Raw genomic sequence first — 25198 nt, forward strand, 5'->3', positions numbered from 1 at the left:
TAGTTTTTTGTATTTTTTTTTTTAAGTCGAGACGGGGTTTCACCGTGTTAGCCAGGATGGTCTCGATCTCCTGAACTCGTGATCCGCCCGTCTCGGCCTCCCAAAGTGCTGGGATTACAGGCTTGAGCCACCGCGCCCGGCCCGAGTCTGTATCTTAAATTTTGAATGGATCTTTTAATTTGTGCATTATTTTGTCACATACTTAATTGGTTATTTAGAATATACTAGTTCACCAGGTTATCCAGATCCTACAAATGTTGACAATATTTTTTAAATCACATTTGCAAATATCACCACCAATCTTATCAGAAGTCTTTTCAGTTTAAGTTGTCAATCTCACAGTGCTGGGTATAAGTTTTCCAAAATTCTAAATTTTCATTTGAAAGTTAGAATTTTATCAGATTTAAGCCAACAAATGCTGTCAATTGTTTTCTTTAGAGTGACAGGCTCAATGTATTAATTTTCAAGAAAATGTCTGCCAAACACCCAAATCTGAATGACCCTGTCATTATTTCACATAAAAATGGTGTTCCAGACTGGGCACAGTGGTTCATGCCTATAATTCTAGCACTTTGGGAGTCGGAGGTGAGAGGAATTGCTTGAGGCCAGTTCGAGACCCCTATGGGCAACATAGCAAGACCCAGTCTCTACAAAAAAGAATAAAAAATTAGCCAGATGTGATGAAACACACCCATAGTCCTAGCTGGTAGAAAGGCTGAGGCAGGAGGGTCACACGAACCCAGAAGTTCAAGGATGTGGTGAACCATGACTGTGCCTCTGTACTCCAACCTAGGCAACAGAGACCCAAACTCAAAAAAAACACACACACACAAAACAGGCCTGGGTGCAGTGGCTCACACCTGTAATCCCAACACTTTGGAAGGCCGAGGCGGGTGGATCACCTGAGATCAGGAGTTCGGGACCAGCCTGGCCAACACAGTGAAAGCCCATCTCTACTAAAAATATGAAAAAAAAATAATTAGCTGGGCATGGTGATGCACACCTGTACTCCCAGCTACTTGGGAGGCTGAGGCAGAAGAATCACTTGAACCCGGGAAGTGGAGGTTGCAGTGAGTCAAGATCACGCCACTGCACTCCAGCCTGGCGACAGAGCGAGCGAGGCTCCATCTCAAAAACAAAAACCAAAAACAAACAAACAAAAAAGTGTTCCCAGAAAAAAATGGCTAGTTTAACTCACGACTCAAATAAACATACAAGTGTTTTTCTTGGAGACAGTCATTGTACTTTTAGTAGACAATGCAAGTTCTTTATTAATACTTCCTATCTTGTCACCCAGCTTTTAAAAAATCTTTTACTAGGCCAGGTGCAATGGCTCATGCCTGTGATCCCAGCACTTTGGGATGCTGAGGCAGATGGATCACAAGGTCAGGAGATCAAGACCATTCTGGCTAACCCAGTGAAACCCTATCTCTACTAAAAATACAAAAAAATTAGCCAGGCGTAGTGGCACACACCTGTAGTCCTAGCTACTCAGGAGGCTGAGGCAGGAGAATCGCTTGAACCCAGTAGGCAGAGGTTACAGTGAGCTGAGATCATACCACCGCACTCCAGCCTGGGCGACAGAGCAAGCTTCATCTCAAAAAAACCAAGAAACTTTTACTAAAAGAACTTAGTAATATTAGTAACTTTTACTATTCCCTCAAGGACATTTTTTTTCTTTTTTATAGAGATAGGGTCTCACCATGCTGCCCAGACTGGTCTCAAACTCCTGGCCTCAAACAATCCTCTCACCTCAGCCTCCCAAAGTTCTGGGATTACAAGCATGAGTCAGTATGTCTGGCCCCTCAAAGATATTCTCTTTCAAATTTCTTTTGTTTAATATACCTTTATACTTTGTAGAGGCAGTCTTGCTATATTGCCCAGGCTGGTCTGAAGCTCCTGGCCTCAGGTGATCCTCCTACCTTAGCCTCCTGAAGTGTTGGGAATAGGCATAAACCACCACGCCCAGCCTCTGAAGGACATTCTTAAGTGAAACTAGCCTTTTTTTTTGTTTTTTTTTTTAAATGACAAGTGTAGGGTGGTGAAAAATGCAGTGACTACTAGTGGAGTTTTAGGCCAAAGTGTAAGGACTTTATGCACCACTGATCTTACTCATCAGTATAAATGTAGGCACAGTGAAAAGGCATATATCATCTTACCAGTATTATAAAAAATAGCTTTGGCCTTGTGGACTCCCTGAAAGGGTGTCAGGGACTCCCAGGGATCCTCAAACCACACTTTTGTGAACCACTAGATTAAATAATCACAGTACACATATACAATGTACTATTATAAAATTACTAAAAAGCATTCATTTATTTATTCAAAAACATTTAAATGTTTATAATATACCAGGTACTATGTAAGGTAGATCTATATCTTCTTACATTGTTCATGAAGGACTCAAGTGAAAATACAAGTCTCAGGATATGTGAAATATGTGATAATTTGGTCCCATCTCTTTCTCTCGCGCACTCTCTCTCTCACTATATATATATATACACACACACACACACACACATACACACATATTTTTTTTGAGATAAGGCCTTGTTATATTGCCCAGGCTTGCCTCAAACTCCCAGGCTCAAGCAATCCTCTTGCCTCAATAGCTGGGACTATAGCCACATACCACCACACCTTGCTCCCATCTCTCTTCAAAAAAAAAAAAAAAAAAAAACCAGATATTAGTATATCAATAAGAAAAAAAAATTCCAGAATATATATGCTTCAAAAATGTCAACAGTTATGACAATTAAATGCAGTATGTAGTCACGGATGGGAACCTGGACAAAAAAGGAAAGGGTAATTATAAAGGACAACGTGGTCATCGGTAAAAGGTGAATGCTGAATGGGGTCAGTGGATGAAATGGTAGGATGGTATCAATGTTGATTTCCTGATTTCAATGGATGTAACATGGTTTTGCTGGAGATTGCCCTTGTTTTCAGGTAATACACACTGGCAATATTTAGAGATAATGATGAAATATTTGTAATTTTTCTTCAAATGGTTCAGAAAAAGTAATATTGTCTCATGTATATATAAGTGATAAAGCAAATCCAGTAAAATGTTGACAATTGGGGAATATCTGGGTATAATATTTTGTAACTTTCCTGTTTGAAATTTTTTCAAAATTAAAAGTAATGAAAAAAAGGGAATCTTTCTGAGACTATTCTAGTTCAGGGGCTGCCCAGTGAGGTAAGGGGAGGGGAGACAAGTAACAACAAAAAAATTAAACCAAAATCAGATTATTTTCATGTCTAAAATAAATGGGTGATTTACATGTTTAAGGCCAGGAGCAGTGGCTCACACCTGTAATCCCTGCACTTTGGGAGGCCAAGGTGGGAGAACTATTTGAGGCCAGTAGTTCAAGACCAGCTTGGGCAACACAGCAAGTTTCCATCTCTATAAAAAATGTTTTTAATTAGTTGGGCATGGCGGCACATGCCTGCAGTGCTAACTACTTGGGAGGCTTAAGCAGGAGGCACACGAGCCTAAGAGTTCAAGACTGCAGTAAGCTATGATCAGGCAACTGCATTCCAGCCTGGGTGACAGGGAATGACATGACCCTGTCTCAAAAAAATAAGAAGTTAAAATAAAAAAGTAAATACATGTTTATATCTGGCATCTCACGTTTGCCTAATAACTTATTTGAAAATAAGTTTCATTCAGAAAATAGTGGGTTTTTTTTCAAAACAGTTAGCAACCTACACAGATGCCTTTGACCCAGCAATAATCTTTAACCAAAGTATTTACCTCTGTGATTTAGTTTATGCCTGTTGCTATAACAAATTTTTCTATCTTATTTTTCATTTAAAATATGTAAGATTAATAGCTTATTCAGAAACAGATTTCTAGAATAACCAACTCTAAAATATTTTTCTTCCTACTCCTTCACCGTATTACCTCCAAGTTACTCCTTTTTCTGATCCAAATCTACTCCAACCTATGAATCCTTATTCGTTGTTCCTTTTTGCTCTTTCTAAATGAATAAGACTTGACTTAGAAGGGCATTAGATATAGATGAAAAAATACCATACTTGGTAAACTTTTCTTGTCTAACACAATCAGAAATCTGGTTTATTCCATATTCACTTTTTTGATCATTCATGAATTCAACCAATGCTCTTACTGAGGGCCTCCAACATGTCAGGCACTGTTCTGGGTGCTAAAGATACCGAAAAACAAGGGCCTTTTCCTCATGGAATTCAAATTCTAGTTGATGATGGGAAGAGGAAGACAACAAACAAGGAATACATCAGATGGTGACGAGTGCTAGGAAAAATAATTCAAGTAAGGTGATGGGCAGCTAAACCAGGCAGGTATTTTAAATCTGTAGTCAAAGGCCTACCTGAGGGGGTAGGCCTCAGGTTTAACCTGAGACCTAAATGACCAGGAGCCAGCCACACACAAAGCCAGGAAAGAACACTATAGGCAGAAGACCAGCTAGTGCAAAGATCCTGATGCACTGTAGGGCATAGAGAAAGTGGAATAAGCTAAGGTCAAAAGGTAAGTGGGGATTAGATCATGTGGGATCTAAGAAGCCTGCGTAAGTAGTGTGGATGTTATTGAAAGAGAAGAAGGAAGGCTTTGGAGCCATTTAAGCAAGTGAATGACATGAAATGATGAATGTTTAAAAGATCTCTCTGGGAGTTGTTATCCAATCGGTACAGAGTTTCAGTTTTGCTACACGAAAAAGTTTTAGAGATCTGTCATACAACAATGTACATATAGTTAACGCTACTGTACTGTACACATAAAAATGGTTAAGGCAGTGAACTGTATGTGTTTTTTATTGCTTTTTGAGATGGAGTCTCGCTTTGTCACCCACGCTGGAGTGCAGTGGTGCAATCTTGGCTCACTGCAACCTCCACCTCTCAGGTTCAAGCAATTCCCCTGCCTCAGCCTCCCGAGTAGCTGGGATGACAGGCGCCTGCCACCATGCCTGGCTAATTTTTTGTGTTTTTAGTAGAGACAGGGTTTCACTCTGTTGGCCAGGCTGGTCTCAAACTCCTGACCTCGTGATCTGCCCGCCTCTGCCTCCCAAACTGCTGGGATTACAGGCGTGAGCCACCACACCCAGTCCCCTATTTCTTTTTTTACATTTCTATTTTTTACCTTAGTTGGCTCTGCCCAACACGCTATAGAAATATTCTGTTTCTCGATCAGGGTACAGACTAGACAGGTGCATTCAATTTGTAAAAATTCATCATGCTATACACTTAACGTAGGTTTCAGTATATATTATACTTCAGTGAACATTTTTTAAACTTCAGATTTTTGGCTTGAATATGTGGGAAGTGCTGCATTCTCTGAGATAAGACAGAAGAATAGTATTGGGAGTAGGGGAAGAATAAAAATTGTTTTGGATGTGATCAAGTAGAGGGGAAATTGCTAGATAATGAAGATAGGAGGGATAACTGCAAAGGAACTATCACTAAGAAGGTGAGCAAGAAAAGGTCCCTGAGCATGAGCATGAGTTATTAAAAAGATCAAAAACTTAACATTTGATGTTTTGGCTGTTTTTCATTTCTTTAGCATGCTTCTGAACATCACTGTCTATTTTTTTTCCCAAACTTAAACCATTTTTCTTTTACTAATTCCTCAAATGATTTATTAGACCCAATTTAATTTCTAGTAATTAAAATTTTCAAATTCAGTATTTCCTATCTGATGAAATTGTTTCAAGTATTTCTTAGTTCTTTTAACCTTGTATTTCCAAGCTACTAAATAACCCCAAAGACACCATTTTACTTTGCTATGCTTGCTCAGAATCCTGGCTCAACAATTCTATAATTATAGTACATATAGCTCAGATTTTAGTTACTGATGTTATGCTTTTCTTAAGTAGAGTTGGAAGACAGATATCCCTACCACATAGCTTTTAACAAACTAAACTTTCCTTAAAATGACTGCTAAGGGCCAGGTGCGGTGGTTCATGTATAATTCCAGCACTTTGCAAGGTGGAGTGGGTTAGGGGGAGGGGTAGGGACAGCCTGAGCCTAGGAGTTCGAGGTTACAGTGAGCTATGATGGTGCCACTGCACTCCAGGCTGGGTGACACAGCGAGAGTCTATCTCTAATTAAATAATTACATGAGTGCTACAAAGACAAAATGAGAAGCAGCTTTATGATACTGCTTTATGTTACAGCTTTATGTTAAGGTTTAGTCACCTAAACTTTTGCAACTCTGGCAGTTATTAACCATCCCACTATATCAAATGCTACAAACTTTAATGATATACTAGTTTTGAAAAATCGATAGAACTGATGCACTGGTTATTAAGCAAACGATCTTTGGGTATACTAGTCATTGAGCTAATTGTCTTGTTCCTGTAACAGGAGATAAGGCAGCAAATGCAGATGCAGAATCAAGTTAGTATATTTAGTGGTGGAAAGATAAAGGAATTCCTGACTCACTGCTTCAATTTCTATGTTAAGTTTGAGACAAGATCATGTGCTATGAATGAAGGCTGAGAGTGAGCTGTAGGATGTTTGAGGAGAAAGAAGATATAAAATTGCCTTACAGTGAGAACGGGAACATCCTACCGAATGCTGAGTACTGGTATAGGGTCCCCTTCTGAGATGTGAAGTTATGCATGTGCAAACAAATCTGTCTACACTGTAGTGTTTAACTTCAGAAACATAAAGCTGCTTAAGTACAGGCACGCACCAAGCAAATGGTTTAACTAAGGTCAAAGCCTTTCCAGGCGACTAAAACAGAAGTGTAAGAGAGTTAAAGGTATTTGCAAAATTTTGATTAATTGTGAACCACTGAGTTTAAGGCTGGAAGGATGACAGACAGTATAAAGGTGAGGTTCATGAACTGAAAGTCCCAATGGAACCGAAGAGTTGTTGTCATGAGAATAACAGGGAAAGTCAGCTGTAAATTCAGAATGAGATGCTTGGAGACTGTTCGGCCAAAAGAAGGTTACAGGCATGACCACAGGAACAGATAGCATGACAGCAGGAATGGATGTCTGAGGTAAGATGAAGGAAAAGATTAAGAAATAAGGTGTCAAGTAACTGAGAAGAATTGGACAGATCATACACATGGATGCTAAAGTCAATGAGAATAAAGTCCTGAATACAAGTGGACAGGAAGACTGTGAATCAGGGTCAAATGGTGAATGAGTTACAGAATGACCAAGAGATCATTAAATGTCAGAAACAAGGAGGGATCAGCATATCAGCAGGTCTGAAGGCAAAAACTGCAAATGGAAGATAAATAGCTAGGAAGCTGCAATACAGAACAAGGAAGACATGTACTCCATTCAAAGTACATGCAACACTGAAAGAAAGAGTAATTACTTCTGGGGGCTACAGGATAAAGAACGTCTTTAGGAAAGAGTCTGATTTAAATTAAGCAAGAGACAGGAAAGGAACCTTTCAGAGACTGAGAAAACACTGTATATGCTTACCCTCTGGGTAAACTAGAGGGTACCAAGGAAAAGTTTAAGAATGAGAACTTCTTTTGAGACCACCCACAGCAATACAATGAGATGTCTCTACAAAAAATAAAAATAAAAGAATAGCCAGGCCTGGTGGCACATGTCTGTGGTTCCAGCTACTTGGAAGGCTGAGGGAGGAGGATCCTTTAAGCCCAGGAGTTTGAGGCTGCACGGAACTATGACAGCACCACTGCACTCTAGACTGGGTAACAAAGCAAGACCCCATCTCAAAAAAAAACGAGAACCTCCAGTTAAGGAACTCTGAAATTTGTGCTATTAAAGGCTCTCTTCTACAGTAATTTTTTTTTTTAAGAGATGGGGGGTAGGTCTTGGCATGTTGCCCAGGCTGACCTCAGATTCCTGGGCTCAAGTGATCCTTCCACCTCAGCCTCCCGAGTAGCTGGTACTACAGCACACACCACCACTCCTGGCTCTCAAGAGTAATTCTGATCAAAATCCTAAAACAACTTCAAGTTTTATTTTTGGTCACTATTTTTTATACATCACGCACAATGTATCCCCCAAACAGTCTTAAGATAAAGTTCACATACAAGTGCTTACCTCTATTTCTGTAATTTTTTCAGAAGGATTATCAATTAGGAAACGTGCTAAAGTCCCAGGAGTAGTTCTGTAAGTTAGAATGATTGAGTTTTTAGGATCCTGACACCACTGAATAAAGAGATCCCTTGAAAATCCACATTCCAGGTCAGGTTGGCTGGCAAGTACAACTTTAGGGCTAGGTACTCGGGCCAAGTCAGAAAGACCATGACATAAAGAGAGATGGCGAAACTGAAATGGATTATTTCTTTTGTCTTCAAAACATCTCATCAATTTATCACTCATCCATTCTACCTAATGTGGGGGGAAAGATGACAAGAATTAGAAATCCTATAACTTCAATATATTCTCTAATAGTCAAGGAGTCCAAGTTCTATCTTTTACCCCCACTGGTTGCTTAAATTTGTAATGTTTTGACAAGCAGCTTATTTTCTGCTTCCATTTCCCATTAGATTATCCCACCCTAGTTTTCATCCCAAAAAAACCCAATTTTGCATTATATTTCACGTATAAATCATCTTAAATCTTTTTGAAAAGGCAAGGTATATGTTCTAAATGAAAATCTTACTCCCAGAGATTGCTATTTCAAGGCAAAAAGCTTATTTAAAAGAAAGAACAATGAATTCTAACATGTATATGCTATGAGGTAGGTTCTATTTTTGTTCCCATTTTACAGACTGGGATACTGAAGAGTTAGAAGAGAAGCAATTTGCCTAATCTTTAAAACAGGGATAAAAGGGAAACTACTTAGTAGAATAAATACAAATTAAATGAAATAATACATTTAAAGCACACAGAACAGTAAATGGTTAATGGCAAGTTATCATCATTACTAACAATCTCTTCAAGGGAAAAATAAAATCCAAAAAACAATGAAGACACCCACTTCCACAGACCCAATCACTGTAGCAAACTTCTTTATTACAAGTGACAACATGAGAACAAACCTGGGATTTAGAAAACTCTACCACATTGTAACTGACATTATTTAGGAGTGCCAATGAGTAAACACCCAGTCCTGCATCTTTAGTCCTCCAAATCTGATCAAGAAGTTGAGCAAGTTCCAAAACTCTGCCTGCTGTGTCCACTGCTATTAACACATTTCCATCACCTCGAAGTGTTTCCAGGACATTTGCTAGAAAACAAGAATGTAAAATCCCTATAGAACATAACAATACTATGCTACAAAATTACAGATAATTTTCTCTCTCTGTTTTTATTAGAAAGACTGTAATTTACAAATAAGCAACTACTAGGCCAGGTACAAAATAAGGAATTTTGTTCAGGTCATTACAACTGCTTTTGATTCTGTTGACTATCTCTTCAGAAATTCAGTGTCATTAACTCTCAATCTTTTTTCATTGAAAAATTATAAATCAGTAGTCCTCAACACTCTATACATTATAATACACATGGAAAATGGTGTGTGTATTACTGAGAAAATTGTTTGGCTAGGCCAAATGTAACCAGCCTGGTGTTTCTGGGCTACCCCGGTCTCGCCTATCCACCCCAATGAACTTTGTCCCAAATTTATGTACATACATATATATACACTCGCACAATTATATATACAGCCATCCCTCAGTATCCATGGGTACTGGCTCCAGGACCCCCACGAATACCAAAACCATCAGATGCCCCAAGTCCCTCATATAAAATGGTGGCCAGGCGCAATGGCTCACACCTGTAATCCCAGCACTTTGGGAGGTCAAGGCAGGAGGATGGCTTGAGTCCAGGAGTTCAAGACCAGCCTGGACAACATAGGGAGATCACATCTCTATAAAAATATAAAAATTAGCTGGGCATGGTGGCACACGCCTGTGGTCTTAGCTATGTGGGAAGCTAGAGGGAGGTGCTTGAGCCCAGGAGTTTGAGGCTGCAGAGAGTCGTGAATGTGCCACTACACTCCAGCATGTACAATAGAGAAAGACTTTGTCTCAAAAAAAAAATATATCTGCATACAACCTACATACATCCTCCTATATACTTTAAATCATCTCTATTGCTTATAATACCTAATACAATGTAAATGTTATGTAAATGGTTGTTACACTGTATTTTTTTTACTTATATTTTTTAAATTATTGCATTATCTTCTTTTATTGTTTTTTCAAATATTTTCAATCCACAGTTCGTTGAATCCTCAGATGTGGAACAGCAGCTACAAAGGGCCAACTATGTATGACACATAGTTCGTATGCGTGTATGCCTATAGAATAAAATATAGATCATATTCCCTCTCAACAAGTGTATCTTTATGGATTTCCTTGCTCTAGATGAAAGTCCCCTTGGAAATATGTCGTAAAACTGAACTCTAGCAAAAATAAGAATTAAAGAGCTGCTCCTTTTTCTGTTTTTTAGTTTGTTTGTGTGTTGAGACAGAGTCTCACTCTGTCACCCAGGCTGGAGTGCAGTGGTGTGGTCATAGCTCACTGCAGCCTCAACCTCCTGGCCTCAAGCAATCCTCCCACCCCAGCCTCCCAAGCAGCTGGAACTACGGGCCTGTACCACCATGCCTGGCAAAAAAATTTTTTTTTTTTGTAGAGATGGGGGTCTTGGCCGGGCATGGTGGCCCACACCTATAATCCCCAGCACTTTGGGAGGCCAAGGCAAGCAGATCACGAGATCAAGAGATCGAGACCATCCTGGCCAACATGGTGAAATCCCGTCTCTACTAAAAATACAAAAAATTAGCCGGGCGTGGTTGCGCACACCTGTAATCCTAGCTACTCGGGAGGCTGAGGCAGAAGAATCGCTTGAACCCAGGAGGCAGAGGTTGCAATGAGCCAAGATCGCGCCACTGCACTCCAGCCTGGTGACAGAGCAAGACTACATCTCAAAAAAAAAAAGGCCAGGCGCAGTGGCTCACTCCTGTAATTCCAGCACTTTGGGAGGCCGAGGAGGGCAGATCACAAGGTCAGGAGATCAAAACCATCCTGGCTAACATGGTGAAACCCCGTCTCTACTAAAAAATACAAAAAATTAGCTGGACGTGGTGGCAGGTGCCTGTAGTCCCAGCTACTCTGGAGGCTGACGCATGAGAATGGCGTGAACCCAGGAAGCAGAGCTTGCAGTGAACCAAGATCACACCACTGCACTCCAGCCTGGCGACACAGCGAGACTCTGTCTCAAAAAAAAAAAAAAAAAAAAAAAGAGATGAGGTCTCACTGTGTTACCCAGGCTGGTCTTGAACTCCTAGCTTCAAGCCATCCTCTTGCCTCAGCCTCCCAAAGTGTTGACCATTGACCACAATGTCAGGCATGAACCACAGTGTCTGGCTTGAGCTTCCTAAAATTGGTGCAACACAATATATTATTAATAGTTATACTTTTAAAGTAGATGAACTAAAAACAATGGTTGAAAACATGTTTAAAAATGGAATCCAATTTTCCCTGCTGAAATCCCATATAGTTTATTTAAAAAGAATATAAGGCCGGGTGCAGCAGCTTACACCTGTAATCCCAACACTTTGGGAGGCTGAGGTGGGAGGATCACCTGAGGTCAGGAGTTCAAGACCAGCCTGGCTAACATGACAAAACCCCAGCTCCACTAAAAATACAAAAATTAGCTGGGCATGGTGGCACATGCCTGTAATCCCAGCTACTCTGGAAGCTGAGGCAGAAGAATCACTTCAACCCAGGAGGCAGAGGTTGCAGTGAGCCGAGTGTGCCACTGCACTTCATCCTGGGTGACAGAGCAAGACACCACCTCAGGAAAAAAAACAAAAACAACAACAAAAAAAAACAATGTAAGATGAAGCAAGCAGCAATGGCCTACTATATTAGAGTGTAAAACACCCAAAATTAGTGGACTCTTTGTGCCCTCATTTATCCACTTAGCTCTTTGTTCATTTTTCTTCTAGAGTATATTTTTCTAATAGATTTGTATGAGGTCTTTATATATAGACATATGCCAGTGAGTGCCAGGGATAGCTAGCTATGTACTGACTGGCAAAAAGAAGCCAATCTTTACACTCTTCCACAAAAGTTAAATTCAAACCAGCTAAGTTTCTTCTTATACAAAAACTGATGGTCACATAATATTTTTTTCAAAAATACTAAAGTTAACCAATCTCTTATGACCAAGAAAAGTGTTAAACAAAATACAGTCATTCCCACTATCAAGCATTTCCACGGCTACTCAAAAAGGACATTATACATTGGGTACAACATTCACGATTCTGGGGACAGATACAGTAAAAGGCTAGATTTCAGCACTGTGCAATATATGCGTTAAGAAACCTGTACTTGTGGCCAGGCGCGGTGGCTCATGCCTGTCATCCCAGCACTTTGGGAGGCCAAGGCACGTGGATCACCTGAGGTCAGAGGTTTGAGACCAGCCTGGCCAACATGGAGAAACCTTGTCTCCACTAAAAATACAAAAATTAGCTGGGCATGGTGGTGTAAACCTGTAATCCCAGCTACTCAGGAGGCTGAGGCACGAGAATCACTTGAACCCGGGAGGCGGAAGTTGCAGTGAGCCGAGATCGTACCACTTTATTCCAGCCTGGGTAAAAGAGTGAAAGTCTGTCTCAAAAAAAAATGAAAAAAAACAAAGAAACCTGTACTTATATTCCCTAAATATACAAAAAGTTACAAAATAATAATAAGGACATGAAAGAATACGTACTCAGAAGCTGCTCATCTCTCTGTTTTCTTCTAGGCTGTACATATGTAGCATTGAATGAATCTGTGATAAGTAAGGAAGGCCTGCTTAGCATTTCCAGGGAACATCCATTTAAATGGCTATAAGAAATTTTAAGAAGAGGAATATTTTATATCATTTCAAGTAAACAATAATAGCTTCTCTTACTTAAAAAATAAGCAGCTTCATTTATAAGGTGTTCCCTCTTCTAACTATAAAAGTAGACACGCTCATTGATAAGAAATCTAGTAACTTCAAGCAAGTATAAAGAAGAAAATAAAAATATTTCACAGTACCATTACTCAGAGATAACTGACATAATATTTTGGTGTACATCCTTCTAATCATGTAAGTTCTTCTATGCACACATTTTTTTTTTCTTTTCACCCTGTCTTAGGGTACTGATATACACATGTATTTTTCAAAGCTGATATCCCATATACATTCCTATATACTCAGTTCTATATCCTGGTTTTTACTCATGACATAAACTTTTTTTGTAAACTAAATGTTTAACAGTTATAAAAACATTTTATTGTGTCTACACTGTATTTGATCCCTTCCCTTTACTGATATTTAGGTCATTTATTTTTGCCATAATAATCTTTCAAAGAACATTTTTACAAAAGCTTCAATTGCATTTCTGATTGTTTCTTTAGGTCACATTCCTAGAAATGTATTTACTGTAATATATAGAACTGCTAAAAGGCTTTCCAGAAAGATTTAACATTACCCAGAAAAGTTCAACCAAAAAGACTGACCAATTCTACATACTTCCCAGAAGAAAATCACCATTTAAAAATAATTTTTGACTACTGCAGTGGCTCACACCTGTAATCCCAACACTTTGGGAGACAGAGGTGGGCAGATCACTTGAGCCCAGTAGTTCAAGACTAGGCTGGGCAACATGGCAAAACCTCATCTCTACTAAAAATACAAAAATAGCCAGGCATGTTAGAGCGCACCTGTAGTCCCAGCTACTTTGGAGGCTAAAATGGGAGGATCACTTGAAGCTGGGAGGTTCAGACTACAGTGAGCCGTGATCGCACCACTTGCCTCCAGCCTTGGTGACAGAGTGAGACTCTGTCTCAAAAAAATACATAAAAATATAAATAAGAATAATAATTTTAACGGTGTATAACAAAAAAAATCATTTAAATTTTCTCTTTTTTGACTTTATAACTTTTGTCCATTTTGCAACTGGTATATTTTTATTAATAAATTAATACTTGATCTTATATATATTTTGCAAGTTTTTGGGCAACTTGCTGCAAATATTTTCCTACTTTGATTTTTTTTTTATTCGTTGTTTCAGACATTTGAACCTGTATGTCATCAAATCTATCAAACTTTTCTTTTGTAACTTGGTTCATTATTTTTATGCTTACAAAGTCTTTTCCAATTCAGAGATCAGACTCACCAATATTGCTTCATTTCTATTTAGTTCTAATCCATCTGAAATTTCTTTTGTTATATAATTAAAACGACACAAATTGATTTTTTTCCAAAATGGTTGAATCCTTCAATACCATTTACTCAAATAGCCACGCCACAGTTTGCCATGGTTACTACGAGACTGAACGAAGGAGGACGAACGCAGAAATGAAAACTTAAAACAAAAGTAACTACTTTAAAGGAAGGGACCAGGAAAGAAGAGAGCTTCCTGTTTCTAGTGAGCAAAGGCAGCCGCCTTAAGCTTCCACAGCCCTTCATATTTATTGGGTAGAAAGACCAGGGAGGAGGAGGTAACGATTGGTCAGCTGCTTAATTGATCACAGGTTCACATTACTGCTAACAGGCTTCAGATGTACCTAGTTACAAGCAACACTTGCACTTGAGGCATGAGTGCCCTCAGCATTCCTTCTGGGTGGCAAACACAGTTTGTCAGTTTGCCAACATTCTGCATTTATGAGAACAGTTTGCTGTTTACTCATATAGCCTCCAGTGGTATACTGAGTTATCACGACCCTCACTCTTTCAGCCTGCAACATAACCATCCTTTCCTCATTAATCTATGGTTATAAGCGTCTAAAATTCAGTCTATTTGTGTTAAATATTTCTTAATATAAAGATTCTGAGACTACTGTAATGTAACACAAAATAGCTATGAACTTAATGTACAGATAAAACAAAACAAGCCTGTAAGAGACTAAACACCAAAATATTGTATAGTAATGCTCTGAGTGCCACACGAAGTGTGTAAAATCATAACTAGCATTGAGTTCCCTTTCAAAGGGACTAACTTTAAACATTCAGGGCAGTTATATTAGATGGTAATTACATTATGTGCAGGGCAACTCCCGTTTTTAAAACCAGCAGATCTCGTGAAACCCATTCACTATCACAAGAACAGCATGGGAAAGACCCGCCCCCATAATTCAATCATCTCCCACTGGGTCCCACCCACAACACGTGGGAATTATGGGAGCGACAAGATGAGATTTGGGTGGGGACACAGAGCCAAACCATATCACATTACAAAACAAAAGAACAACCCATCCACAAAGTTTTGTTAAATAGCAGGTCGAGAACCTGCTATTATTTACATAATTTCATATTTAAAATTCATCTCCTTTGCAACATCTCCAGGGAGGTATCTGTTTTGTAGAGTGTATACTTAACGTGTAAATTTTTAAAATCTCTTATGTCTTATACCATACTTTTCCCCCTTACTATGCAAATAATTAATTTTGAAAACATTCCTCTTTGATGCTTTTAAGTTGCCCTAAATTTCTGGTAACCAAAACAAAAACTGTGTTTCTTATTTTCCCTTCAAAGAATAAAATAATTCCAATTGCATTTGCTTTAGCTTTTGTCTTGATATACCTACATCTCCCTCTTGTGGTTGAAGTCAACTGCATAAACAATTTCTTCTTCTCCATCTTTGACTATTTTCCATATTGTTCCACCTATCATATGACCAGCTGGCAGAGGTGTGATAGACAGGCCATGTCCTTTACCTATGTCAACAACGTAACAATACTCAGATTTCTTTTACAACCCTAAAGAAAGGTTATTTATTTCTAAATGATAATATTTTAATAGGTAATACTGTATATGTAATAACACAAAATTCAAAAGTGAAAATGCATATAGTGAAAGCAGGCTTCATTCTCCTATCTCCCAGCTACTCCACTCCCTCACTGGAGGCAAACATTCTTGTTACTTTATTATGTATTCTTGTAGAGATATTTGTGCTTATAAGTACAAGGCTAGAGATTAGATTTAAAAGCTAGTACACTATTAAATTATTTAGTATGAACTAGCAAATTTTAATGTGTATTTTATATATACAATTATCAAATGTTTCCATTTTTGCTAACCTCTAAACTAACAGAATAATTTAAATCTCATTGTGCTAAAGAATTTATCCTACAGAAAAACTAACTAGAAGCAAAACTGTTGAGACTATTGTTATTTCTGGGCTAAATCTTCAGTCCATTATTGCACTATTTTATCAATGCCAGGGTTCATTTCTATGAAAATATCTAATACAATTCTCTCTGTAGATGATAAATATAGACTTAATATAGGACTTCCTGACCTAATTCAATAATAAACTTTTTAATGTCCAATGCTAGAATTCATTATCTACTCTGCTGCCATAGCACTTCATTTACCCCAATCACTACATTTAGCCATCTCAGCTACTTTGTCGCCTCAATCTAACTGTAAGCTCTGAGGAGGAGGAAATGGCCAAATTATCTTTTGTTTATTATACACGGTAAACACTAAATGAGTCTTTCCCAAGTTAAATTTGAAAAAGCCTGAGCTATTAACATTTTGTTGGCATTTATTCTGAAATATTTTAAAATTCAAATGGAAGTTAAGAGTTCTATATCAAGGCAGAACGTGCTAATTTTTTTATTCTTCAGACCATAATGCCTATAATTTTCTTTCTGAATTCTCCTCAGTATTTTCTAGCAAGTTAAACCCCATTCGTCTAAGTACTTACTACTGGAAATTCTTTTTACCTTTCAAATTCACAATCTGAGAGAATTTTAGCTGCTGTATTTTATCAAAGGCTGCATCCACATCATCTAATGTAAAGAGTGTAAAATCTTCCGTATTGTGTCGAGACTAAAAGAATAACACAAATAAAGGTGAAAAACTATCACTGAAGGAGTGCTAACAAAATTTTTTTAATTGCTTAAATTACCTGATAAAGATCATACATGAACATCTGTCCCATTTTATAAACAGGAATGGTTGCATAGATAGCACAGTTCAGACCCAACTTTCCGACAGCATATGGGAGGGCACCAAGGTGGAGAGGATCAGGGTGAGACAACAGTACTGCATCAATCTGGTGAACGTGCCTACAAGAACACAATCCAAAGGACGACTACTTGAATCTTTTCAAAGGGTAAAGACAGAATATTCAAAATTATTCCCCAATTCTGGAATTCTGGATTGAAGACTATGCTGGGGCAGAAGAGCAAAACTAAGAGCTAAAATTATGATTACCTATGAATTTCAATTATTACTACCTGTGCTCTGCATAGCTATAAAAAATGTAGTATAAGGTATACTTAAATATATGGTATGTAGACACATTTTAAATAGAAAAGAAGGCCAGGTGTGATGGTGCACACCTGTGATCCCAGCACTTAGGGAGGCCAAGGCAGGCAAATCATTTGAGCTCAGGAGTTCAAGATTAGCCTGGGCAACATGGCAAAACATGTCTATAAAAAATACAAAAAAAAAAAAAAAAGCCAGGTGTGGTGGCATGAGCCTGTAGTCCCAGCTACTTGGGGGGCAGAGGTGGGAGGATCACTTGAGCACAGGAGGTTGAGCTTGATGGTATCACGCCACCGCACTCCAGTCTGAGTGACAGAGTGAGACCCTGCCTAAAAATAAAAACAAGAACAAAAATGAAAAAGAACAGTAGACACCACAAATAAGTTGATATTTTTTAAGATGGAGTTTCGCTCTTGTTGCCCAGGCTGGAGTGCAATGGCGCGACCTCCAGCTCATCACAACCTCTGCCTCCTGGGTTCAAGCGATTCTCCTGCCTCAGCCTCCCGAGTAGCTGGGATTACAGGCATGTGCCACCACACCCAGTTTATTTTGTATCTTTGGTAGAGATGGGGTTTCTCTATGTTGGTCAGGGTGGTCTCGAACTCCCAACCTCAGGTGATCTGCCCGCCTCAGCCTCCTAAAGTGCTGGGATTACAGGGGTGAGCCACCATGCCTGGCCGTAAATTGATTTTTAACAGCTATCCTGCATGATATTTTTTTTTTTTGGAGATGTAGTCTCGCTCTGTTGCCCAGGCTGGAGTGCACTGGCGCGACCTCAGCTGCTCAGTTCAAGTGATTCTCCTGCCTCAGCCTCTGGAGTAGCTGGGATTGCAGGTGTCCACCACCATGCCTGGCTAATTTTTGTATTTTTAGTAAAGACAGGCTTTCACCATGTTGGCCAGGCTGGTCTTAAACTCCTGACCTTAGGTGATCCGCCCTTCTTTACCTCCCAAAGTGCTGGGATTGCAAGCATGAGCCACCGCACCCAGGTTCACTTAACACTTCTTTTTTTTTTTTTTTTTTTCCTGAGATGGAGCTTCACTCTTGTTGCCCAGGCTCTAGTGCAATGGTGCAATCTTGGCTTACTGCAACCTCCGCTTCCCAGGTTCAAGTGATTCTCCTGCCTCAGCCTCCTGAGTAGCTGGGATTACAGGCATGCGCCACCATGCCCAGCTAATTTTTGTAATTTTACTAGAGATGGGGTTTCACCATGTTGGTCAGGCTGGTCTCGAACTCCTGACCTCAAGTGATCCACCCGCCTCAGCCTCCCAAAGTGCTAGGATGACAGGCGTGAGCCACTGCGCCCAGTTGCAGACTATTAAGTTCAAGAACTCAGCTTAGAATTTCAGAAATTATTATTGGCTGGGCATGGTGGCTCATGGCTATAATCCCAGCACTCTAGGAGGCCGAAGTGGGCGGATTACCTGAGGTCGTGAGTACGGGACCAGTCTGGCTAACATGGTGAAGCCCTGTTTCTACTAAAAATACAAAAAATTAGCCTGGCGGGTGGTGCATGCCTATAATCTCAGCTACTTGGGAGGCTGAGACAGGAGAATCACTTGAACCCTGGAGGTGGAAGTTGCAGTGAGCCGAAAGCATGCCATTGCACTCCAGCTTGGGTAACAGGAAGGAGCAAAACTCCATCTCAAAAAAAAGAGAAGAATTTCAGAAATTATTAAGGAGAGGATATTTATATGACCACACAGTTATAATGGATTTTTATCCCAGCGTTTTCGCACAGTAACCACAAACAGTTTTGCTAATTGAATAGTAAAACTTCAATTAATCAGGGAAGCATATGTTCTCATTGACACAATAAATTAATAAAATGGTTTGGATTTTTTTTTCAAGTTCTAAGGTTTTTTAAATATTTAAGTCCTCTTTTCTTGCAAAATTGGTATAATACTGTAAACATAATTGATTTTTTTTTTTGAGACAGAGTTTTGCTCTGTCGCCCAGGCTGGAGTGTAATGGTATGATCTAGGCTTAGTACAATCTCTGCCTCCTGGGTTCAAGCAATTCTCCTTCCTCAGCCTTCCAAGTAGCTGGGACTACAGGTGCACACCACCATACCCGGCTAATTTTTGTATTTTTAGTAGAGTCGGGGTTTCACCATGTTGGCCAGGCTGGTCTCGAACTCCTGAACTCAAGTGATCCGCCCACCTCAGCCTCCTAAAATGCTGGGATTACCGGCGCGAGCCACCATGCCCAGCCCATAAATGATTTTTTTTTTGGATGAATCAGTATCTCATGGTCATTCTGAGAACCAGTTCACAATGTTTAGCATCAAAAGATGTAGAAAAGTAAGCTAATGTGATCTGACCACAGAACTTTCAAGTGGAAAATGTTTCCTCTTCTCAAATTCTTATGTATTCTTGTTCTTTCCAAAAATTAGCATGCAAAAATTTCTACTGAAATTCATTAGCTTAAGATTTTGCTGAATTTCAACAAGTAAAGCCTATAAGTCAATCAAAACTCTACAAGTTAAAATGGTCACTATAGGTTTTTGGCATAAGCAAAATTAAGCCTTTTGCTATAAACTAGTGTAAAAAGGCAATATTTATTACATTGAAATGGTATTACAGTACAGAAAAGAGAAGTTGATTTAATAAAAACCTAGAATTATGAAATGTAACTTACTTCCTCAGGGAATCTATAATATCCATAGAAAAGTGCTCATCCCAGCCACAGTCCAATAAAAATCTAAACTCATCAACTTGGAGAAGATAGCAAAGGGCAGATTCTTCTTGGACCCCAGAAAGGGTAGTTAACTTGATAATAGACGTCATTTTTTTTTGGTCCAGAAACAGCAAGCTAGAAGGGTCTTTCAAATGAAATGAAAACATAAATAAACATAAAAGCACCATCTGGCATATATAATAGACAAATTGATTAAAATTAGTTCAAATATTTAAGTTCATAGAAATTCCATTAACACAAAAAGCAGTTTAAAGGCCCATTTCCCATCACTGCCAAGTTTACTTATTTTTTAAGTGAAAGCAAGTTTATTAAGTCACTGCCAAGTTTAAAAGCACAAACATAATCTTGGACACAATGAGCCCTTTAGTGGCTCCCTAGTGGGGTCATGAACGTTGCAATCAAATAGACCCATATATGAATCTACTATGTGATTTGAAGCAAGTTAATTAAACTTTCCTCACCTGTGTATCTCAGTCTATAAAACATTAGTATTAACAGATATGTAAAAAGGATGAAGTATTTCAAATAATGTATAAATTACTTACAACAGATACTACTGCATCCAAGTTCCTCAATAAATAAATGTTTAGGAATTAATGAACTCATCCTTCAAGGTGAATCTGTTCGTCTTTTATCGTGCTTTGTGATGGCACTGATTTCACTGTATTACAATGATTAGTTTATGTGTCTTTCTCTCCTACTAATTAGACCAGTGGTCCTTAAATAGACCCCCTTGAGAATCTGATAAAAACCTATGGGCCCTCCCCTCTCCCCCACCAACTCTCAACACAACCAAACAAAAAACAAGAGTACCTATACACACAGAAATTCACAAACTTTTCAGGGAGTTTAACATTAAGAACCCTTGCATTGGAACGTGAGCAACAGAAAAACACAGGTGGCATATGTTTGCAACTCCTAAATAGAACCTGATGCACGCTCAACATATATCTGATGGAATGCAAATTGGGATGCCTACTACATATATTTCAGGAAAATATAACATGAACACATCTATAGGCCAGGCATGGTGGCTCATGCCTGTGATCCCAGCACTTTGGGAGGCCGAGGCAGGAAGACTGCTAGAGTTCAGGAGTTTGAGACCAGCCTGGGCAATGTAGTGAGACCCTGTCTCTACAAAAATAAAAAATAAAAATACTGGCTGGTGGCATGTACCTGTAGTCCTAGCTACTCAGAAGGCCAAGATGAGAGAATTGATTGAGCCCAGGAGTTTGAGGTTACTGTGAGCTATGAGTGTGCCACTGGACTGGGCACAGAGTGAAACCCTAGAGTGTACCCTAGACTGGGCAACAGAGGGAGACTTTGTATCTAAAAAATAAATAAAATAAAATAAAATAAAATATATACTTTTTTAAAAAAATGGGATTTAGAACCTGGAACTGTGCTATTAAGCAGAAGTTATGAAAATATTCATTAACAAAGTTCAACCCCACAGCAACATTTCATATTTCAGCTCCCTAAAATAAATGAGCCTTTCCTGGCTAACTATGCAAATAGGAGAGAAGGCCACTGAATTACCTAATAATTTCTCACCACTACTCAAGGTCATCAACAAACTGAGGTAAACTGAAATCCACCTTTCACAAGAGGCTGACAGGGGCTGCTAAACCCACCACATCTCCCAGCTTTCCAAAATCACAAGACTGCTAGGTTATCAACTATCAATGATGCATACATCTCCCAGTAAGACCTAATCCCCTACCTCTTCTCCCTCTCAAATCCTTTCAGGATGCTCTCTGGAACTATGATTCTACTCACCTGTAACTGCAACTGCTTCTCTGAAAATTCTCTTCACCTGTTTGTCTTCCCAGGTACCTGGCTGTTCCCTAATCATACTCTTTCTCTTACAGCCTTCTCAAGGTTTTTTGTGGTTGTTGTTTTAACTTTTTGTACCCCCTGTACTTGAAAAGCAGGAGGTATGTGCTCCTTGCTCCTCACTGCAGCTTCTAAACCATGTCTTCTCCTTCCTCTTTCAAATATTCTAGTCCCATTAAAGCTCTTGCCACCCAGCAGTTCACTATTCGTCTTTCACATTTCCCCTTCACTATGGCATCCATTAACCTGGCCTCATTCACTGGGGACTTTTACATGACCCTTGTTCCTCTGAGTAACTTCAATACTGACCTGTTGGTTCCTTGACTTCCTCAACTCCAATAATCTTCATTTCACTTCAGCCACCCAGCATTACGATTACACCCTAAAACTTATCACTATCAGTAACTGTACTACTTTGAAAATTTCACCTTCAAGCATCTCACTCTCTAACACCTTACTGACTCTAGTATTCCCATTGCAAAAATCCTCTGTGCTCAGTGGTATCTCTCTAATTCGCTGGCTACTTTTTCCCTATCCACGACCCCCTCCTGTTTTCACTCAGGTCCTCACCTTCAATTCATGATCTGTTAAGATTATTTGCAAACACTCAAATGTCTTGCTCCTCTAGTCCTTCTCTCTACTAGGCTGGCAAAACCCCAGTCCTGATTCACTCCAATCATGCGGGGGGTTGCGGGGGATGGGATATGGAGGAGAATTACAGCTGTGCTATTTGGTTTTTTGTTTTTTTTTTGAGACTGAGTCTCACTCTGTCGCCAGGCTGGAGTGCAGTGTCACGATCTTGGCTCACTGCAACCTCCATCTCCCAGGTTCAAGTGATTCTCCTGCCTCAGCCTCCTGAGTAGCTGGGACTACAGGCATGCGCCACCACGCCCAGCTAATTTTTTTTTCAGTAGAGATGGTGTTTCACCATGTTGGCCAGATGGTCTCGATCTCTTGACCTCATGATCCACCCAGCCCATTTTTTTTCTTTTTTTTTTTGAGACAAAGTTTCACTCTTGTCGCCCAGGCTGGTGTACAGCGACAAGATCTCAGCTCACTGCAACCTCTGCCTCCTGGGTTCAAGTATTTCTCCTGCCTCAGCCTCCCGAGTAGCTGGGATTACAGGCACCTGCCACCATGCCCAGTTAATGCTATTTGCTCTTTAAATTCATGGCCAAAGGCCTCAAATAGGCCCTAAGTATTACCCTTCAATCTGACTTTTCTTAGTAGGTTGACTTTCAATTTCTGAGACGACTTCTCCACACCTCCTCCTCTTTGTTCAAAGATCACCCATCCCTCCCTCCACCCTAGTCTCAGCTGATAAAATTAGAGAGTAGTTTCTCATTTTCCAGATACTACATCTATTAGCCTATCTGCATGTACACTGTTGGGTCTCCTATTGTATAGAACAGTCCTGCTCCCACCCAAGGTCGGTCCCTCTATGTGCGCTGTTGATCCTATTTCTATTCACCTTCTGAAAGACTTGACATCTTCAGTCATTTGCTCTTTCCCCTGCATCAGTGTATCACTGATGGACCATTCCTGCAAGCTTATAAAAATACTCTAGAATTTCCCAACTTGTAAGAACCCTCTCTCAATCCTTCAACCCCCAACAACCACTGCATCATTTTTGGATTTCCCTTTCACAAAAAAACTTCTCAAAATATTTGTCCACAGATATATCTCCACTTCCTCACCTCCCATTTGCTCTAAGTCTCCACTTCCTCACCTCCCATTTGCACTAAGTCTCCACTTCCTCACCTCCCATTTGCACTAAGTCTGAGAAGCCAGAGAAATGTCCGTTGGCTTAAGTTGTACAGAGACTTATCAAGGACCTTTATAAAGTACTTCCAGGGATATACTTTCATAACAACTCATTATATTTCTCAAATTTTCTTCTCTCTTCACTGTGACCAAAACCTCTAACTTGTTTATATATTTTCCCTGTCTCTAATTTACTGAGTCATTCTCAGAGGTAGTCATTCTCTGACCCCACTGAAGCCCTTCTTCACGCCCATTACATCATCATTCTATTTCCCTCAAAATACTTAGTGCTAATTGCTACTTATTTATTTACTTGCTTTGTCTGTCACCTTCTCTCCTCCTGTGCCCACACTGGAATGTGGACTCCATGAAGGTAAAGACTTTCTCTGTTTTGATCAGAGTTACCAACGCCTCCACAGTGCCTAACATACAGTGGTAGCCGATGAATGTTTCTTAAATGAAGGAACTGGGCATGGCTAGTATTAAATAAGCTCACTTACCACACCATAAACCGGAACCCATCTACATATATTTGCCCTTGCTTAGGAGAGCTCTCTGAGTACAGGAGTTGGCTTGATCCATTTTTTTATCCTTAGTACATTAGCACATCCCTGCACAAAGTGGTTATTCAATAAATAACTGTTGGTAAGTTAAAATTTAAAATATATTGACTTGTTTTTGTTTCCTGAAACAGGATCTTGCTCTGGTACCCAGGCTGGAGTGCAGTGGTGCAATCATGGCTCATTTGCAGCCTCAACCTCCTGGGCTCAAGTGATCCTCCCACCTCAGCCTCCTGGGTAGCTGGGACTACAGGCACGCACCACCACACTCAGCTAATTTTTTGTAGAGACAGGGTTTTACTATGTTGTCCAGGCTGCTCTTTAAGTCCTGGGCTCAAGTGATTCACCCACCTTGGCCTCCCAAAATGCTGGAATTACAGGTGTGAGACAGCACACCTGGCCTTCATGTGTTCTTATTTGGGGTACAAAGACATTAATTCTCTATTTGATTAAAAATGTTTATAAATACAATTTTGGAAAGGACCTTGGAAACTATCCCTGCCAAAAAGCTTACTGTACCACAATTATAACAATGGCCTAAAGGAAATTCTTTTCTACTTAAGTCTTCCTTAATTCCCACTTTCTTCATTTAGATTATGAAGTAACATGCACGGTATCTTGCAGCTAGAACTGAGTACGTTCATATTAAAACTTTTTTTGCAGACAGACCAAGATTTCAACAGATGAAAAGATATTTTCACTACAATTATTCATAATAAAGCTATATCTTTATTAAACATTCACTACTTACTGATATCTCAGTCGTATATATGATGAAACACCAGGAATTCTGAAGAGTTCTTTATCAATCTAAAAAATAAATAAAAGCCTTATGAATGTAGTATTATGATTTCATTCTGTTTACAATTATGGTGTTTAATTTGTATCTTGCCCTAAGGCATCAGGAGCAGCACCAAGTAGTATAATATGTGGTCCTTTTATAAAAAAGAGATCTGTCATAATTTTAGGAAGCTTAAGCTTACATAAACAGATAATAAAAGACATAAAAATATTTAGGGGCCGGGCGCGGTGGCTCACGCCTGTAATCCCAGCACTTTGGGAGGCTGAGGCGGGTGGATCATGAGGTCAGGAGATCGAGACCATCCTGGCTGACACGGTGAAACCCCATCTCTAATTAAAAAAAATATCAAAAATTAGCCAGGC

General features: G+C 39.5%; 1 protein-coding gene across 2 annotated transcripts in view; it reads right to left on the bottom strand.

Moving 5' to 3' along the window:
• CPSF2 (cleavage and polyadenylation specific factor 2, 100kDa) overlaps positions 1 to 25198 on the bottom strand; it is a 42602-nt gene that overhangs the window by 13364 nt on the left and 4040 nt on the right. For both annotated transcript variants that reach the window (XM_011991762.1, XM_011991761.1), the window contains exons 2-9: positions 24786 to 24844; positions 19815 to 19998; positions 16813 to 16972; positions 16628 to 16733; positions 15484 to 15613; positions 12639 to 12754; positions 8957 to 9144; positions 8013 to 8303 (exon numbers count right to left, since the gene is read on the bottom strand). In XM_011991762.1, the coding sequence (XP_011847152.1) occupies positions 8013 to 8303; positions 8957 to 9144; positions 12639 to 12754; positions 15484 to 15613; positions 16628 to 16733; positions 16813 to 16972; positions 19815 to 19963 (1140 nt within the window). In that variant the 5' untranslated portion in view covers positions 19964 to 19998; positions 24786 to 24844. The remainder of the gene's footprint in view (positions 1 to 8012; positions 8304 to 8956; positions 9145 to 12638; positions 12755 to 15483; positions 15614 to 16627; positions 16734 to 16812; positions 16973 to 19814; positions 19999 to 24785; positions 24845 to 25198) is intronic.

Source organism: Mandrillus leucophaeus, unplaced genomic scaffold (assembly GCF_000951045.1).
Source record: "Mandrillus leucophaeus isolate KB7577 unplaced genomic scaffold, Mleu.le_1.0 Scaffold4, whole genome shotgun sequence".
Classification (NCBI taxonomy): Eukaryota; Metazoa; Chordata; class Mammalia; order Primates; family Cercopithecidae; genus Mandrillus; species Mandrillus leucophaeus.